The sequence below is a fragment of the Mytilus trossulus genome, chromosome 1, assembly GCF_036588685.1.
Source record: "Mytilus trossulus isolate FHL-02 chromosome 1, PNRI_Mtr1.1.1.hap1, whole genome shotgun sequence".
NCBI lineage: Eukaryota > Metazoa > Mollusca > Bivalvia > Mytilida > Mytilidae > Mytilus > Mytilus trossulus.
In genome coordinates, this window is record NC_086373.1 from 67,034 (window position 1) to 88,034 (window position 21,001).

The 21,001-nt window shown below is 33.1% G+C and overlaps 1 protein-coding gene across 1 annotated transcript; it reads right to left on the reverse strand.

The window, feature by feature from the left end:
- Positions 1–1,065: 1,065 nt before the first annotated feature.
- On the reverse strand, positions 1,066–16,311 carry LOC134706153 (uncharacterized). The gene is made up of 12 exons (XM_063564865.1): positions 15,934–16,311; positions 15,510–15,659; positions 14,628–14,840; positions 12,876–13,087; positions 11,549–11,936; positions 10,163–10,312; positions 9,361–9,547; positions 7,124–7,308; positions 5,743–5,994; positions 4,994–5,033; positions 2,565–2,673; positions 1,066–1,704 (listed from the first exon to the last, which is right to left on the reverse strand). Exons 1-12 carry the CDS (start codon positions 16,033–16,035, stop codon positions 1,506–1,508), a joined length of 2,187 nt encoding a protein of 728 aa, XP_063420935.1. The 5' UTR covers positions 16,036–16,311; the 3' UTR covers positions 1,066–1,505.
- Between the last annotated feature and the right edge of the window lie 4,690 nt (positions 16,312–21,001).

Genomic DNA, 21,001 nt, shown 5'->3' on the forward strand with positions numbered 1-21,001 from the left:
TTATAGCTTGTTGTTCGGTGTGAGCCAAGGCTCCGTGTTGAAGGCCGTACTTTAACCTATAATGGTTTAATTTTTAAATTGTTATTTAGATGGAGAGTTGTCTCATTGGCACTCACACCACATCTTCCTATATCTAAGTACTCGCACCCACAAAGTGGAAAGTGATTAATATAAGTTGCAATAACTTGTTTCCCAAATCAAGTTGTAAATAAATAAGTTTGAACTAAAAGTTTACAGTTTCGTTAACCAGTTTGCCATAATAAGAAATAGTGCGAGGAATGCATGAACCAATAACCAAAACATAATATCAAGCTTGTGTTAATCATAAAAGCAGATTTTACGAAGTGATTGCCATAAGTATAAATAAATCACAAACATCGAAATAAAGATTATTTTATTTGATAAATGAAAAAAATATAAGTAGTAAAAAAAATCAATATGCAACAAATAAGTATTCAATACAGTTTTCTAAATTATACAATATCAATAAGTAAAATATCTGATAAGAAACATTTTTGATTAAATTATGGACGGATACACAGAAAACAATTAAATAATACTGATTATTGAAAGAGACACACACACACACACATTTTAAATGGAATTTCCAGTATCACTGCACCTTGAAGAAGATGGTATATGGAGTATAAATTTGCATAGAATATAGTAATAGAGTCAACTTATATCTCAAACCAATGCTCATACAAAATATTAAAACTTTTGAGAGTGGATGATCAGGGATTCGTTTTGCTTCTTGAAATCGAAGATCAAAACATTATTACCATTAAATTTAGAATGGAAATGGGGCATTTGTCAAAGAGACAAAAAAAAAAAAAAAAACACACCAAAGAGCAGAAAACCGTTCAAGGCTACCAATAGGTCTCCAACACAGAGAGAAATCCTCCAGATGGCCACCAAACTCTGGTTAGTAACATATCAGTAATTATAGGTTTATATTAAGTCTTGAATTTTTTTCATACTTCTGCTAGCATTTAAGTTAAAACTGAAAGACTCCAACATAGCATACAATATATATAAATGAACTATATGAGCATTGTTATCAGACCAGTTTTAAAATATCTTTATGAATATATATGTATTGTGCATTAAATTGGTTTTATTTAAGTATGGACAGACAAAAAAACAAAACAAAGACAAGTAAACAGTGAACGAGGAATGCAGAATGTATTTATAGAAACAACCAACAGACACCCCAACCATTTTTTTTTAAATGAATCGCCAAAAATAAAGTAATAGTAAATTTGAGGCAACACTAGTTTTCTAAAGCTCAAATTCCGTTAAGTTCTTAAGCACTAGAACAATGGTATTTTGTAGTGCATTTCGTTTTGATAAAACATGCGAATATAAGTAAACAAAAACTTTACTTTCTTAAATGATATATTTTTCAGTGTGATTTACAAATGTTTACACTTTTTGTAGACAAATTATTACAAAATTAATGAAATCTTCACTGCAATAAATATTCCGTCCTAATATGCCCTATTCTATATGTTGTGTTTGTAGTGACTCAGTGGCGGCAACTGTTTTTCAAACATCTCAAAAGGTGTTTCCCCTCTACTGTCATCGATTTCAAGTTCCAGATCGCTGATAGATTTATCGGTTGACATCCAAATATGGCTGCCAGTGCTCTGTTCAAGATGAAAGCTCGGTTTTCGTTCTTGTTGATCTGGAATGATTTTTGATCTACAAGCAAAAATACATATTTATACACGATTGTATACATTTACATAAAAAAATGTTTCTTCAGCATGTCGTTCTTCATTTGTTCCAAGAGATGTGTTTTTCAATACTTGCACCGATTAAAGGCAAATGTAAACTGTAGATTCATTAGGCAGCAACCATTTGATTTTCTGGTTGGGAGGTGGGGAAGGGGGGGGGGGGGGGGGGGTGGGCTTTGGATTTTTTTTGAAAAAAAGTTTGTTTCCAATTTTGGGAGAAAAAAAAAATTTGATTCTAAAACTGAGAAAAACTGAGAATAAACCCTTAACTGCCACTATATGTAATAGTAAAATTGAAAGAAAAAAAATTGTTTTCGACGTATCGCCAAAAAAAAATGATTGTATTTCGCCGAAGCTGAAAAAAAAAGTTTGTCCAGAAAAAAAATCCATAGCCCCCAAAAAAATCAAATGGGTGCTTCCTTAGCTTTAATGGGTTCAAAATTTCGTGGATTGATTATAGATAAAATTTTCATGGATACGTGATTTCGTGGTTTTGCACACCCGTATGCCTATTGGAAATGATTGCTTTTTAAACACATAATTTCAACGTTAATCTATCTCCTAGAGTTCAACAAGAATTGATACTCCACATTTGATAATGAGTAAAAAAAAAATAGCAATTAGCTTTTTATAAACCTTTTTGTTAAGGAACATAAGAAGCCAGCTGGAGCCCGTCTCCGGTTGCGTAATTTTCTCGCTGTGTCGAAGAACCATTGGTAGCTTTAGGTTTTTTTTTCTCTTTGGTCAGATTGTTATTTTCTTTGACACATTCTCAATGTCCATTCTCAATTTTATTATTCAATATCGGTTTTCGGTGTTTCTAACCTTGTATTGTTTGATTTGACTTTGTAATATATAAATCCAATGACCAGAATAATGACGACTAGTAAACCTCCTAAAGCACCAGCTATCACCACAAATGATGTCTTGTCATCTGAAATATACAAGATAAATAAAACCAAAACATAAAATTATATGATCCCCAATGTATTGCATGCATATATTAGTAAACTAGAGAAAGACTTGTTTTCTAAAATAGTGATTCAAAATGAACAAATGCATTTTCGACGCGTTGGTGATATTTTTGAGATTGGAAAATCGGTTAACGATTAACTGACTTTGTCATGCAAAAAAAAAAAACCCAACCCGAAGCAAAAACAGACCGATCAAAAGACAACCAACAGTAAACAAAACTAGGTAAGTATGATCATTTGGGTTATTATGGCAGTATATTTATAGTATTGTTGATATTTGACGTCTTTTTTTGTGTTTGGCCATACTGTGATCAATAACAATACAGAAGGAAGTCTGGGAACTGATTCAGTCTCTAAATGAATACATTAATAAACCTCTAATCCATAAACCTTATTGCCGAAACGTTCATAGATGAGGAGAACATTTAAAGCTGTTATCATCTAACACACTTTCAGTAAGTTTCTTATGACAAAAATCTGTGTTTATGTTGCAGCCGAATATACATTTTCTCGAATTTTTCAATAAGATAGGATTATGTGACAGTTTAAAGAAGATAGCCAAAAGGTCAAGAAGAAAGTAGCAAAAATACCGAACTCGGAGGAAAACTAACAACTAAAAGTCCTTTAACAAAATATATGGCGAAATCAAATGAATTGGACAATAACTGTCATATTCCTGACGTGGCACATACTAGCATTCTGTAGAAAATTATGGATTAAGCCTGGTTTTAAAGAAACGTAAACCTCTCACTTGTATCATGACAGTCGTATACAATTATATAATACTAACAACAATTTGTTGGCAAAACATTAATAGGTTACTGTCAAAACAGACAACACAATAAATGACCGTGATTTACTATTCTCTTAATCATGCACAGATATTTGTACACTTCAAAATATTGTCATATCCTTTGTTACAATGTTAATGATAAGTTTGATGGCATGACACGGGTTATGTTCTTCTCACATATGTTATGATGGTATGATACTAAACCCCTAACGGGAAGGATTGTGTCTGATGTTCATATGATGAAATCATAATCTTTCAGTCAGTTTAATTGAAGTCTGGAGCTGGCATGCCAGTTAACTGCTAGTAGTCTGTTGTTATTTATGTATTATTGTCATTTTGATTATTTTCTTTGGTTACATCTTCTGACATCAGACTCGGACTTCTCTTGAACTGAATTTTAATGTGCGTATGGTTATGCGTTTACTTTTCTACATTGGTTAGAGGTATAGGGGGAGGGTTGAGATATCACAAACATGTTTAACCCCGTCGCATTTTTGCGCCTGTCCCAAACCAGGAGCCTCTGGCCTTTGTGAGTCTTGTATTATTTTAATTCTAGTTTCTTGTGTACAATTTGGAAATTAGTATGGCGTTCATTATCACTGAACTAGTATATATTTGTTTAGGGGCCAGCTAAAGGACGCCGCCGGGTGCGGGAATTTCTCGCTACATTGAAGACCTGTTGGTGACCTTCTGCTGTTGTTTTTTTTTATTTGGTCGGGTTGTTGTCTCTTTGACACATTCCCCATTTCCATTCTCAATTTTATTTGATGGCAATTAACGAAAGGAGTTTACAGCACTGAAGAATAAGTTGTAAACACATGCTAGATGCCTGAATGAAAAGATATATGTATAATTCATAAGAAGGTAGAGGAAAGCATAGTAGCAATTTTAAGACTGTCCGTGTTATATTTAGTTATAATACCAATATAAACTCAATAATAATAAAGATTGTATAAAATGGTAAATAAAAAAGTTTGAAAGTCACTCGCATTGCATATATTTTTCTTCCCAAGAGCATTAACAAAAAAACAACATTTTATTTCTCGGTTCTATAACACTCTAAAGACTTTATGATTACATAAAGAAGTAGGGTTGAGAGCGCTAACCAAAACTTTACATATTCCAAGGGCATTACTCTTCAAGTCCATAAAATGTTCTTTGTAAATACAATGAACATGGTTAAACTTGTCTAACCTTCAACTAAATAGCCGAAATCATTTTTGAATTTGCTGCGTTCATCAGATCATATTAAAATACATCGTACAAATGAGGGGTATATTTAGCTTACTTATAATTTGGCACAAACCTTTGAAACTTTGGGTTTAATTAAGTGCTCTACAACTTCATAATTAATGTTGCTTTCTTATAGTTTTGATTCAAGTAACACAGATTAATTTTATGCAGACGAAACCCATCTATTTCATACCAAAATATAGTCCACTTTAATAAGTTTTTATCAATATTGAATCTTTTAGTATAAGTCTTACCATTCTGGGTTATAGGAACAACAGTTGGATTGCACGTATCCTGTAAGAGTAAAGTTATCTGATTGAATGATAAAGGAATAATCAACATAAGCTTTCTGTGAGAATGATTTGGGAAACACTTTGTTTTTTTTACAAGGATATACAACCAAATCATAAGGTATGTACGAATAACTGTTATGTTTATTGAATTAACTTTGGCAATGGCTCGAAAAATAGATACAGTTTCTCCTTTAGAAAATACAAATTTAACTTATAAGCTCAGCGCAGTAACATAAAGAATACCAATAAGAAAAATGCTATAGTATTGGGAATTTTATTAGTCACATAGTGTTAGTGACCTAATACGATATATACGGTATCAGTAAATTCCACATGGAGTGAAAGCGAAGCTTTAACCCATGGAATTTACTGACCCCGTATATATCGTATTAGGTAGCACACTATGTATCAAATATATTTTACCGACTATCTTTACTTGTTGAATTAAAACTAGAGTTGCAATGATACCACATTCTTCTTATTTTTAGTAGTAAAGTTGCCAAGTGTCCAATTTCAAGAACCTTCTTCCATTTGTCTGCTAAAAAAACTAATGTTAACGAAGGTATTAATTTAAAAAAACCAACAAAAAAGGCTTAAATTACGAAAAGGACAACGAACATTGGAGGAAACTGTCAGATATCAAAGAACCAAAATTAAAGGATTACTAGAACGAGCGTTTTGGTTAGCTTTAAATACAAATTTAAACATACCAGTTCAACACATTCAACTATTATTGAATTACACGAATAGCAAGTTTCATCATATATAATTATTCTGGTAGAGTCTCCGAAATTTGCGCCATCATATGAAAGACTGATTTCATACCCTTCTGCCATAAATGTTTTGGCTGATGCTCTCTTTCTCCTGGAGGACCCAAAATCTACAGATACCATGAACATATTTCTAAACTTTGCCTCGAAGACAGCGTCTTCTGAAATATATTCAATGGAATCTGCGACAATCTGCAATAAGTTAAAAGTTTGTTTGATTAATATTTTGTATACCGAGTAAATATTTATGAGTATGAAAATAAAGATGCATAGCCTGATTGTTTAATATCAGTGAGTTAAAACGTTTGCATAGGATGATTCTGATTACATATATTCTAAATGAACTTAAAAAGGGAAATAGGGGAATGTGTCAAAGAGACAACAATCCGAAAAAAAAGAGAAGAAAACCGCCGAAGGCAACTTACAGGTCTTCAATACAGCGTGAAAATTCCGCACCTGGAGGCGAGCTTTAGCTGGCCCTTAAATTTATTTACTAGTGATAATGAACGTCATACTAAACTCCGAAATACATAAATGAACTTGAATTAAAATTCATACAAGAACAACAAAGGCCAAAGGCTCATGACTTGGGACAGGCGCAAAAATGCTGCGGAGTTAAACATGTTTTTTTGTATTTCTCAACCTCCTCCTATTCCTCTGGCCAATGTAGAAAAAGAAAACAAACACAAGGCAATGCGCACAGTAAAACTCAGTATAAAAGAAGTCAGAGTCTGATCTCAGAATAGACAACAAAAGAAAATAAACAAAATGGCAATGATTCATAAATTAACAAGGAACTACTAGCAGGTACTGTTATGCCAGACTTTAAATAAAGTACGCCAGTAAAGATACAAATTGTGCCATATCACACTGTAGAATGTCTGTGATGTATGAGTTTACATATCAAATTTATATCATTCACCTCTCTTTAACTACGTTCGGAACTCTTTTACGAGACTTACGTTTGCATAATTGTGAATGCAACAGATATAAGCTGTTGATTTATCATTATGTATCAGAACATGGCAGTCGGTGTTTTCTTGACGCAAAATATATGTTCAAGAATAACAGTCCTGTCATTAAACCAATAGATTGTAAAACATTGGTACATACTAGCATTCTGTAGAAAATTATGGAATACTTATATTCGTTTGAATTTTGTACATTTTATCTACTATCTACAATGTACAAAATTCAAACGAATATAAGTATTCAAATCTATGAGAAAATACATGTCCTTATATTTGAAATACAAAGGAAAATAAAACAAATCATGTATGAGCAAAATAACCGCATTTTAATATTCTGAATTAAAATTTACCTGAAAATATTTTAGTTTGTACAAGACAATCTTGGAGAGAAAATTGCCATACAGATTTGTGCTTCTGCAGTCACGTGTTCCAAGTGTACAAAGCCCGTCAAAAGGAAGACTGGTATTTGATGGCGGGATTGAATTTGATTGAGAGCAGTCATCACCAATGTATTTTCCATTACACATACAAACACCTATATTAAAAACATATGAAGCTTACTATAACTTTTATACTTCAAGTCATTTATTGTTAACGATAAGAGGCATTCCACTTTTGAGATGTAGTATAATAATTGTCCACCAAAACCTTCCCTCTTTTGCTTCATCGGACGTCATGATAACTTGATTATTATAGTGGTGTAAATAATTATCGAGTTATATGATATAAATTCGTTTATTAACAATTTTCAACTCGACTTGGGTGTTTTCTTTACGAATTTGTAGGTCTGTTAATTCACTACAACTACTGATACTCGATTTGCAAAATATCTTGTTTTTGACCTTGCGGTTTGCTACCTTCTTCAAAGAACGACAAGATAGCCAAGAGCGATAAAACATGATATCTGTTTCAACAAGTTAAGAAATTCGTTTTTGATGCGTTTTGTTATTTGATTTTGCCATGTGATTATGGACTTTCCAAATTGATTTTCCTCTGAGTTCAGTATTTTTGTGATTTTACTTTTTTTGAGCTAGCATTCATCAAAAGCTGACAATCAATGACATTGCACTACAAATATTGTTTTACATTTACCCATTGGTTTGTCGTAATGTGATGAACATGGTTCACCTGTTTTATTTTACTAGGATTCATCTTCTTATTTCTTTTATCAAGCTGAAACATTGTTGTACGAATTCGTTAAATTTGAAAATTTTACGGTTGTCTACTTTCGATTTTTTTTTGTTTACATTGCTATGGAAGTTTATGATATTTAGAATCAGGAACGGACAGGTTGTGATTTGCAAACGCGGAAATATTCCGATCGGTAGTTGTAAACATAAGGGCCGTCATTCAAACGTTTAGCAATAGAGGTTCAGGTATAAACAAACACTCACAGGAATAAGACATTTGGTATCGTCCAAAGTAAATGGTATGTCCAATACCTTAGTATATAAGCTGATGCGCTGATACCGACCGTGCAAGGGCTGTATAGCCAGTCAAGGTCGTTAAAAACTTCCATTTGTTGTAACAAGGGTCGAAAGCCGACCGTACAAGGGCTGTATAGCCAGTCAAGGTCGTTAAAAGCGTCCATATGTTTGTAACAAGAGTCGCTTAATGAACAGTCAAGACGTCTAGAAGAAGCAAAAAGGTAATTATTTACACTTTACAAAAGAAAGAATAAGAATCTCTCTGCATACATGAATAAGGTTGCAGCAGTATTACAGTTGTATTTACGCACCGGGTTATAGGTGCATAGGCGATTGTGCGGAAATACGTGCGCTGGTTAGGCAGTGCATAGGCTAAATAAGCCAGAAATTGCATGTGCAGTTTCTGGCTTATTCAGCCGTGCACAGGATAGTAGCGCATAGGTAGACATTACCAAAGTTTGGAATAGTGCACAGTTTAGCACCGGTTGTTGCTTAACACAGGGTCTGTTTAGAGACAGCAATACGTGCCACAAATTATTATTGTGTGTCAGAGGACAAGTTAAGAAGTTCAAGATAAATATATAAGAAAAGGTGCATCTTTTAATATCCAGGGCTAAACTTTGGTACGATACCCATAAGTAACTACACCGAGTACGTGCCAGTACGTTAATTGTCTCCCCGAACTTTGATTTTCTTTTTGTTTCCAATGATCAGTATTGAGTACTATAGTTAGAGATTGAATATTCTATTCGAAAATATGGAAACTCGTGTTTGCCTTCTTTTTAATCTTAGTCGTTTGTGTTTATTATATATTCCTTGTTTTGTAGGGTTGCTGTAAACTAGTATAACAAAAACTCAGTACTCAAAGGTAAATATTTAAAGGGTTAGTTCATAAAAACATACAGAATCAAACGTTTTCAATCAACGGAACTGGGGGTGAAAAACAACTCTTATATTCCTAGTGCAGATATTTTTCAGAGAAAATGTACCAGGCTTATAATTTAACACATCAGACGCACGTTTCGTCTACACAAGACTCATCAGTGACGCGAAGATCAAAATAGTTAAAGGCACACACAGCATGTGCTGCCTATTTAGTTCCACGTCAGTTGTTTCTAACCATATTGAATCAAAACAGTGAAAGGGAGGAACAATCTTACCCATTGTACAGATTCCATTATCACTACAGTTGTTAGGACACATCAAGCTTGTGAAATATTCCACTAAAGTCTGTGATCCTTCTGTTGTATTAAGTATGTACAAAGATTCATTCCTCAGTACCTCTGTCATAATGTAGGTCAGCATTGTACCAATAGTATCAGGAAGGAACGTGGTATCTCCGACGAGCTTAAGAAAAATAAAATTAAATTCGTTTATTTCCAACTATTTATTAGTTTGATTGAGTATATTTCATGTTATATTAAATGCCTCAGTTATGTATTTACAAGAAGTCAAATGTTGTATTAAACAACAATCAAAAGTCCTGAACACATTCTGTTGTGAATGATGCTCCAAGAATGTTATATTTTGGTCCATATTTATAAATGATTAATAAATAGATCGTTCAGCTATCAAATTGGAAGTTTGATTGTTAAAAACAATTTTATATTTTTTTGCGTCCAATTTTACAGTTAACTTGTGGTAGAGATTTTATCTATAAATAATGGTTCATGTCGCCGAAACTTGTAAACACTGAAAATATTCATGTTGTGGTGTTAATAATAAGCCTTCTTAAAGGAAAATTTCAAAACCATATAATAACATTAAAGACCGACACCAAGAAATATTACAAATAAAGTGATTTCTTCACAGGATTATACTTTTAAAAAGCTACATATCAAAGGAAATGGTAGAGTTGACGTGTAAAGAGAAGAAATACAAGAACATTGTTGAAATGTCTGTGAAGTATTTTGTCTCATATAACCACTTGATCATAACTCCATTTTTATGAATCTTGGTTACCTTTATGTCCAATACACATGATTCAACAAATTCCGTTACCGATACATCTACTAAATTAGTCAGCTCTGATGAAAGAGCACTGTTTATTTTTTCCATGCACGTCTGCAATGCTGTTTCTTCCGTCCAACCATTTTTAAAAGTATCAGGGATCTGTAAATTAAACGACGAAGATAATTATTTGACATGCAGATATTATTTTACTGTCTATAAATACCAATTATTAAACTCTGGTCTTTTAACAGTTAGCTAACAATTAAGTTATTTAAAAGGAAAACATTATACATATAACGATTTTTTCATCGCAACATTGGACATTTTAGTAGCGACTTAATATTGAGTATATACGGATAATTATGATATTCCTGTGTTAGCGTTTTCATATCATAATTTGCGTAATACAGGGATTCTGCTTACAATATAAAAAAGAAAATGTGGTTTGATTGCCAATGAGACAACTCTCCACAGGAGACTAAATGACAATGAAATCAACAGCTAACCTATGGGTCACCGAACGGCCTTCAACATTGATAAAAGTCCATACCGATTAGGCAAGCCTCGAAATCACAAATGTAAAACAATACTAACGAGAAAACTAACAGAATAATACATGCAAAAAACAATGAATGAAAAACAAATATGTAACACAGCAACAAACGACAACAACTACATTTCAGACTCCTGACATGGGACATACATACAGAATGTGGCGGGGTTAAACATGTTACCGGAATCACAACCCTTCCCTAACCTATCGCAAATTAAATAACCAGAAGCTATCAGGTGTTGGATGACCGTTATTTTCGTCACAGATGATCAAATATATGTTCCAATTGTCGTAGCTACAATGTCTTGCTCTTGTTTTCGATTTTAACGTCACCAAATGAGACTTATAACCGCGTGTTAACTTGCATAAGCAACACGACGGCTTCCAAATATAGAGCAAGACAAATATACTCTTTAGGAGCACCTGAGTTCAATCACTAGTTTTTGGTGGGACAACTGTTACCCAAAATTTCTTGAGGATATTTATTTTTTTTGTCTTTTTCGTATTTTGTCATAAAGTTTTCGTTTGTGTTCGAATTATGAGCTTTGAATGATTTAATGTCAAAAGATTTCTTACATAGATTTCTTGTAGTCAAATTTGTCTACAGTAATCTCTGTGCGAATGGAACCTTAGTTAGATTTTAGAAAACAATTAGTTATAAATAATATAATTACAGGAACACTGACTGCCAATCAGATGCTATCATTACGAATTTAAAGCCAACAAGCAGTGATATCTACATAGTGCTAGTAAATTAAAAACAAACTTAATTAATGTGCGTCCGATATAAACGATAAACAAGTTTCGATGTACAGTTTCTTGTGTGATAAACGATATCATACCGTTACTTCTGTACTAAATACACTCTCGTCGTATGATAATGGAGGAGCATCAATCTCGTCATCATCACTTGTGCTGCGGCTTACAGTGTTGTTTGACGTGCTTACAGATCGCCTCTTTCTTTTCGATATTGAACATGAAGTATAAAAGGAAGAAATAGTTTCTTCTTCAGTTTTGAAGGATTCTGAACAAAATTCTGTACTTTCGGTTAAATTGCATTGGACAGTATTAAAATCCTCTAGTTTGTCTGCGGGGCCAGCTTGTTGCTCACAAGTACAGTAGTGGGGAGAATTTTCCTCTGTAACACTGTTGTCATTCTCTTCATCTGAGTAGCTAAGAAAAGCTGGTTCATTGCTGAACAATTGTTCTTCAAGCATTGATTGAGTTATTCTACAAGAAAAGTGAAACAAGTTGTACATTGAACTGTAAGCAATCATGCCTTCAACACAATAAATAACAAGAATGTGTCCAAAGAACACTCGCACTATAATTTACCATGATCAATGGACCGTAAAATTGGGTTAATCAAAGCTAAAATTTTGGCATTAAAATTAGAAAGATCATACCATAGGGAACATGTGTACAAAGTTTCAAGTTGATTGGACTTGAACTTCATCAAAAACTACCTTGACCAAAAACTTTAACCTGAAACTCCTGCTTTTATTTTCTATGTTCAGTGGACCGTGAAATTGGGATTAGCAGTCTAATTGGCATTAAAATTAGAAAGATCATACCATAGGGAACATGTGTACTAAGTTTCAAGTTGATTGGACTTCAGCGTCATTAAAAACTACCTTGACCAAAAACTTTAACCTGAAGCGGGACAGACGGACAAACGGACGCAAGGAAGAACGCACGGACGCACGGAAGGATGCACGGACGCACGAACAGACGCACGAACTGACGAACTAACGGTACAACGCACATACAGACGAATGAACGGTCGAACGTACAGACCAGATCACACAATGCCCTCTTCCATCGTAGGTGGGGCATAATACGTTAATTGTCTTGTGTTCAAAATGAAATTGGATTATGAATTTATAGATCGCTACTACATTTGGAAGACTTATCTGCCAGAGTGATGAAATATCACTTCAAATGTCACTTTCAACATTTGTTTTCAATATATTAGCTTCCGAGCAATTTTGTCGAAAATATGTCAAACTTGAATATTTGAATCTCTGAATATAAGTATCTAATAAAGTCGATAATCAATTTATCCTAAAAAAGTTGCAATATTTGTTGTGGAAATATCAAAGAATTTAGTAGGAAGGCAAATTGTATAATGTTTCTTTTTTTCTCTATGTGTGCATAGCTGCATTTTACCTCCAGGAATCTGCAAATGCCTGGTCATCGTTGATCGGTCCGTTTTGGCGATGAGTAAAATCGTCTGACTGGTCCTTTGTTGTACTTGGAACACCACATAAGCCTCTTGCTTCGTTGATATCAAATATAGATGGCTTTATTGCAATCATTGATATAAACTTTGACCATCTTGATATCGTAAATTTGATTTCTGTTCCGGTAGGCAAAGTAATCTACAAAGAAGGGATAATCACAGGTATTGTTTTGTCTTACTGAAACAAAATTGCCGTTTGATGCTTAATGGCTAATTAATAACAGATCAAAACAATTAAATTCATGAACAAATATTTCAAAGAAAGAGTCTTCTTGATGTTAAGTGTAATGCAATAGTTTGAAAAACATTTTCGACTTCGCATTTTTTCTCTATGTTAAAGAAATATATTGTACTAGTAAATCGCAGGTGCAAAACAAAACATTCCTCAACTTATTTGTGACTAATTTGTTAATCATAAGGATTTATGTTCAGTATAAATGCAAGGTTTCTGTAATATTAAAGCATCGTAGTTTTAATTCAAGAAAAATAAATCTAATAGAAATCCGCCCTAAGGTTGTCTATCTCGAATGTAGAAAAAATGTTACAGAATTATTTACTTTATATCCAACATAAAGTAATAAGATTTCATCCATCATGAAGTTTCTTTGATATTATTATTGACATAAACACTCAGGTTTAAACAAGATTGCAGATAAATACTGACAAACAAACCGGTAATTTGAAAAAAGAAAGAAGCATAAGTTGTCGATGCCATTATTTCATACAGTTTCCTTTTTTTATTATTTTATGTCTGTTCTTATTAAGTTTAAATGAATAGATATATAAGAGATCTTTTGCTCTCCTTTAAAATGAGATTGCAGAACTCGCCGGTGATTGTACGATCGGAAATGTGTAAAGAAACTAGTGATTGTACGACTAGGCAAATGAAAATAGATACAATAAACCGACACATGGTTACATCTTCTGACATCAGACTCGGACTTCTCTTGAACTGAATTTTAATGTGCGTATTGTTATGCGTTTACTTTTCTACATTGGTTAGAGGTATAGGGGGAGGGTTAAAATCTCACAAACATGTTTAATCCCGCCGAATTTTTGCGCCTGTCCCAAGTCAAGATCCTCTGGCCTTTGTTAGTCTTGTATTATTTTGATTTTAGTTTCTTGTGTACAATTTGGAAATTAGTATGGTGTTCATTATCACTGAACTAGTATATATTTGTTTAGGGGCCAGCTGAAGGACGCCTCCGGGTGCGGGAATTTCTCGCTACATTGAAGACCTGTTGGTGACCTTCTGCTGTTGTTTTTTTATTTGGTCGGGTGGTTGTCTCTTTGACACATTCCCCATTTCCATTCTCAATTTTACAATTTCAATTTTTCAGTAAACTATGTAGATAACAGGGTATTACCTACTTATGCTTTTCATTTCCATGCTTTAACAATGTAAAAAATTAAATCCGGAACAATGATGTGTAATGGTGTTTTTCATGCTTATATTCTATATAATTTTAAATCACTCACGATTATAATTGCTATTTGTACATCTGTATTTTAGTAAAAAGTGAGTATCTTCGTGTGGTTTAAGCAATTTGGTATTATCATATTTATGAATTTTTGATATTTTGTCTCATATATATGTACACATACAGTTCTTCCGAAATGTCAACGCTTATTATACACAGGCAGTCCAATTAATATGCCATTTTTGTGTTTTAACTAACCTTATAATTATTTGTATCATGTTCGATAACTAAATCCTTTTCATCACAACTTCTAAGTTCAGTAATAGGCTCTTGTAGTAAATGCTTCTCTGTTCTTGATATCGTCTGGCATGTCCGTAAAACGAACAATGAACTGCGACTTCTAACAGCTATACCACAATGACAAGATGATCCTGCCCAACCAAATCCACAGTTTGTGAATAAAGAGTGCACCTAGTAAATATAATAACCTATAAACTTTAACCACAAACAAAAAAAACTTTCATACTGAATGTACTAGTATCCGAATGTCTTTCTACAATGTTTAGATAAAACATTTATATATGTGCGTATTGCTATGCGTTTACTTTTCTATATTGGCTAGAGGTATAAGGGTGGGTTGAGATCTCATAAACATGTTTAACCCTGTCGCATTTTTGCGCTTGTCCTAAGTCAGGAGCCTCTGGCCTTTGTTAGTCTTCTATTATCTTAATTTTAGTTTCTTGAGTTCTATTTGGAAATTAGTATGGCGTCTCCGGGTGAGGCAATTTCACGCTACATTGAAGACCTGTTGGTGACCTTCTGCTGATTTTTTTTCTGTGGTCGAGTTGTCTTTTTGACACATTTCCCCATTTCCATTCTCACATTTATATATTTTAAAAATTAAAAGCACCAACTATAGCGTAACTAAAAATGAATTACCATGAAACATTTATCCGTCTAGTGCTATGAACCTTAGTACCTTGTGTGTTTGTTATAATAATCGGCAATTTGTTGTATGAAATTATAAACTGCGTAAATGAGATCTTAAGAAAATCGAACCGAATCAAACAAATTTTGAATAAAAAAAATCCTTCCCCCTTCTTTATATTAAGGCTGCGTCATATATGTTTCTAAACGTACCGCATAAGGACCCTTGTCATTTTTGTACATCACAAATTCACCAACATCCATATAATGATACATTCTTCCGTCAAAGGTGGTAATATGTGGGTCGTTGTAGGATAGACATTGCCTGTTTATAAGTACAGAATCCTTGTCTATAACTGTGACCTGAAATAATAAATCATAAGTTTAAGCACGATACGTACACATAAAATTGTGTTGTGAGAAATTTTCGACCTACTCTTTTTATTATAGTTATTATCTCAATAGTCTTTGAAAAATAATACAGAAATTTTAGATCTACTCTTTTTATTATAGTTATTATCTCAAAAGTATTTGAAAAATAATACAGCAATATGAATAACAACAGTTGTGCTAGTTTATCAGGCAAAAATGGATAATGGTTGAAAAATAATTTAGAAAAAAAGTTTGTAATTTGAACCTTTATATCTGGAACTTGTATACCCTTCCAAATATCATTTAGTTCCGATACTGCTGACGTAGATATCTTGAGAATTGTTGACCTGTCTTGAAAGTTGTACATTGAGTCGCTAAAACCATACACGCGCAGTTTTTTCGCAAGGTTCCAATGAAGACTTTCTATGCTGATACCACAAAATTGAGCTTGAAAAACTACATCTTTTTTAGCAATGTTGTTCCTGCACGAAACCGAAGTCTGGTCATTCTTCGGTTGGAAAATAAAGAAGTTCTGATCACAGTGTGCTCTGACGTCATCATGTGATGATTCACATCCAACCGGTACAGTCGAAGTAAATGTTATATCGATTGATTCACCTTCAATCACAGTATATTCATATTTTTCTGGCTGTAAAGAAAACACATAAAATAATTTAATGTTATTTCAAATGCAGATATAGTTTAAAAACAACATAAACTCATTGATATTATCTTAAAGCTACAATCTTTGAATTTTTATTTAAACAAAAATTGAGTTCTTATACTAGTACTACGTTATATGCATGACAAAGCTTATGTATAAATAAAATCGCCATAGATACCCGGCTAAATAAAATGTCAGACTCGCGTTTTGTCTACCAAAGACTCACTAGTGACTCAAATGAAAAAAAGTTAGAATGGCAAATACTGTAAGTTGTAAGGCATTTAGGTAGGACAAAACATGTTGTAAGGTTTTGTCAAAGCATCTAAAGTTATGTTTCATTATCGGTATAAAATGAAATATAACTAAAAAAAACCGAACTTATTCACTTAAACAGAGGCTAGAAAAATCTTTGTATTTGGAAATATATCTTATAAACAATTAGTTTCATTCGACAATGAATGACAGATTAAAAGAATATATACACACACAAAAAAGACACAGATGCAAATAACTGGGTTTGAGAAGGGATAAATCCTATTCTGTAAAAGATCTTTTTTAAAACGAAAAAAAAAAATCCCAACCAAAATTAACCCTCCGAAATCGACACCATCTTGATTCTGAATTTTATTTATTGACAATTGAGAATGGAAATGGGGAATGTGTCAAAGAGACAACAACCAGACCAAATAAAAAACAACAGCAGAAGGTCACCAACAGGTCTTCAATGTAGTGAGAAATTCCCGCACCCGGAGGCGTTCTTCAGCTGGTTCCTAAACAAATATATACTAGTCCAGTGATAATGAACGCCATACTAATTTCCGAATTGTACACAAAAAACTAAAATTAAAATAATACAAGACTAACAAAGGCTAGAGGCTCCTGACTTGGGACAGGCGCAAAAATGCGGCGGGGTTAAACATGTTTGTGAGATCTCAACCCTCCCCCTATACCTCTAACCAATGTAGAATAGTAAACGCATAACAATACGCGCATTAAAATTCAGTTCAAGAGAAGTCCGAGTCTGATGTCAGAAGATGTAACCAAAGAAAATAAACAAAATGACAATAATACATAAATAATAACAGACTACAAGCAGTTAACTGACATGCCAGAGCCAGACTTCAATTAAACTGACTGAAAGATTATGATTTCATCATATGAACATCGGGCACAATCCTTCCCGTTAGGGGTTTAGTATCATACCATCATAACATATATGAGAAGAACATAACCCGTGTCATGCCAACAACTGTTTTTAGAATAAATGTGTTTAGTTCCGGTGCAAAGACCTTATAAGTGACTCAGTATTAACGCCAAAATATGCAATCTTTAATGACTTGACAACAGCATATTTAGGCGATGAGTTTTTGATAATTAGCATTTCAAATATACAAATCAGCATACATTTATCAATGATATTATTAGAATTTCTAAAAGTTGAAATTTAAAAGAAGTAGCCATTACTTACATAAACTCCTGCCTGAAAAGGTTGACTGTAAAGATGCAATCCTGGTACTGTATCTATTGAATATCTCATACGAACAGCACATTTCACCTGAGTAAAACAATATTGAACCTTGTATTGAATCATTGAATATCTCATACGAACAGCACATTTCACCTGAGTAAAACAATATTGAACCTTGTAGTGAATCATTGAATATCTTATACGAACAGCACATTTCACCTGAGTAAAACAATATTGAACCTTGTAGTGAATCATTGAATATCTTATACGAACAGCACATTTCACCTGAGTAAAACAATATTGAACCTTGTAGTGAATCATTGAATATCTTATACGAACAGCACATTTCACCTGAGTAAAACAATATTGAACCTTGTAGTGACTCTGTTGAATATCTCATACGAACAGCACATTTCACCTGAGTAAAACAATATTGAACCTTGTATTGAATCATTGAATATCTTATACGAACAGCACATTTCACCTCAGTAAAACAATATTGAACCTTGTAGTGAATCATTGAATATCTTATACGAACAGCACATTTCACCTGAGTAAAACAATATTGAACCTTATAGTGAATCATTGAATACCTTATACGAACAGCACATTTCACCTGAGTAAAACAATATTGAACCTTGTATTGAATCATTGAATATCTTATACGAACAGCACATTTCACCTGAGTAAAACAATATTGAACCTTGTATTGAATCATTGAATATCTTATACGAACAGCACATTTCACCTGAGTAAAACAATATTGAACCTTGTATTGAATCATTGAATATCTTATACGAACAGCACATTTCACCTGAGTAAAACAATATTGAACCTTGTAGTGAATCATTGAATATCTTATACGAACAGCACATTTCCCCTGAGTAAAACAATATTGAACCTTGTATTGAATCATTGAATATCTTATACGAACAGCACATTTCACCTGAGTAAAACAATATTGAACCTTGTATTGAATCATTGAATATCTTATACGAACAGCACATTTCACCTGAGTAAAACAATATTGAACCTTGTAGTGACTCTGTTGAATATCTCATACGAACAGCACATTTCACCTGAGTAAAACAATATTGAATATCTCATACGAACAGCACATTTCACCTGAGTAAAACAATATTGAATATCTCATACGAACAGCACATTTCACCTGAGTAAAAGAATATTGAACCTTGTAGTGAATCATTGAATATCTTATACGAACAGCACATTTCACCTGAGTAAAACAATATTGAACCTTGTAGTGAATCATTGACTATCTTATACGAACAGCACATTTCACCTGAGTAAAACAATATTGAACCTTGTAGTGAATCATTGAATATCTTATACGAACAGCACATTTCACCTGAGTAAAACAATATTGAACCTTGTAGTGACTCTGTTGAATATCTCATACGAACAGCACATTTCACCTGAGTAAAACAATATTGAATATCTCATACGAACAGCACATTTCACCTGAGTAAAACAATATTGAACCTTGTAGTGAATCATTGAATATCTTATACGAACAGCACATTTCACCTGAGTAAAACAATATTGAACCTTGTAGTGAATCATTGAATATCTCATACGAACAGCACATTTCACCTGAGTAAAACAATATTGAACCTTGTAGTGAATCATTGAATATCTTATACGAACAGCACATTTCACCTGAGTAAAACAATATTGAACCTTGTAGTGAATCATTGAATATCTCATACGAACAGCACATTTCACCTGAGTAAAACAATATTGAACCTTGTAGTGAATCATTGAATATCTTATACGATCAGCACAGTTCACCTGAGTAAAACAATATTGAACCTTGTAGTGAATCATTGAATATCTCATACGAACAGCACATTTCACCTGAGTAAAACAATATTGAACCTTGTAGTGAATCATTGAATATCTTATACGAACAGCACATTTCACCTGAGTAAAACAATATTGAACCTTGTAGTGAATCATTGAATATCTTATACGAACAGCACATTTCACCTGAGTAAAACAATATTGAACCTTGTAGTGAATCATTGAATATCTTATACGAACAGCACATTTCACCTGAGTAAAACAATATTGAACCTTGTAGTGAATCATTGAATATCTCATACGAACAGCACATTTCACCTGAGTAAAACAATATTGAACCTTGTATTGAATCATTGAATATCTCATACGAACAGCACATTTCACCTGAGTAAAACAATATTGAACCTTGTAGTGAATCATTGAATATCTCATACGAACAGCACATTTCACCTGAGTAAAACAATATTGAACCTTGTAGTGAATCATTGAATATCTCATACGAACAGCACATTTCACCTGAGTAAAACAATATTGAACCTTGTAGTGAATCATTGAATATCTTATACGAACAGCACATTTCACCTGAGTAAAACAATATTGAATATCTCATACGAACAGCACATTTCACCTGAGTAAAACAATATTGAACCTTGTAGTGAATCATTGAATATCTTATACGAACAGCACATTTCACCTGAGTAAAACAATATTGAACCTTGTAGTGAATCATTGAATATCTCATACGAACAGCACATTTCACCTGAGTAAAACAATATTGAACCTTGTAGTGAATCATTGAATATCTTATACGATCAGCACAGTTCACCTGAGTAAAACAATATTGAACCTTGTAGTGAATCATTGAATATCTCATACGAACAGCACATTTCACCTGAGTAAAACAATATTGAACCTTGTAGTGAATCATTGAATATCTTATACGAACAGCACATTTCACCTGAGTAAAACAATATTGAACCTTGTAGTGAATCATTGAATATCTTATACGAACAGCACATTTCACCTGAGTAAAACAATATTGAACCTTGTAGTGAATCATTGAATATCTCATACGAACAGCACATTTCACCTGAGTAAAACAATATTGAACCTTGTAGTGAATCATTGAATATCTCATACGAACAGCACATTTCACCTGAGTAAAACAATATTGAACCTTGTAGTGAATCATTGAATATCTCATACGAACAGCACATTTCACCTGAGTAAAACAATATTGAACCTTGTAGTGAATCATTGAATATCTCATACGAACAGCACATTTCACCTGAGTAAAACAATATTGAACCTTGTAGTGAATCATTGAATATCTTATACGAACAGCACATTTCACCTGAGTAAAACAATATTGAACCT

Coding starts and splice junctions, on each gene's coding strand:
- LOC134706153 (XM_063564865.1), bottom strand. CDS start 16,035: ATGTACAACTTTCAAGACAGGTCAACAATTCTCAAGATATCTACGTCA. Junction 13,088..14,627: donor ATGATACAAATAATTATAAG/GTTAGTTAAAAC, acceptor CCTTCTTTGTAG/ATTACTTTGCCTACCGGAAC. Junction 5,995..7,123: donor ACAAACTAAAATATTTTCAG/GTAAATTTTAAT, acceptor AACTTATTGCAG/ATTGTCGCAGATTCCATTGA.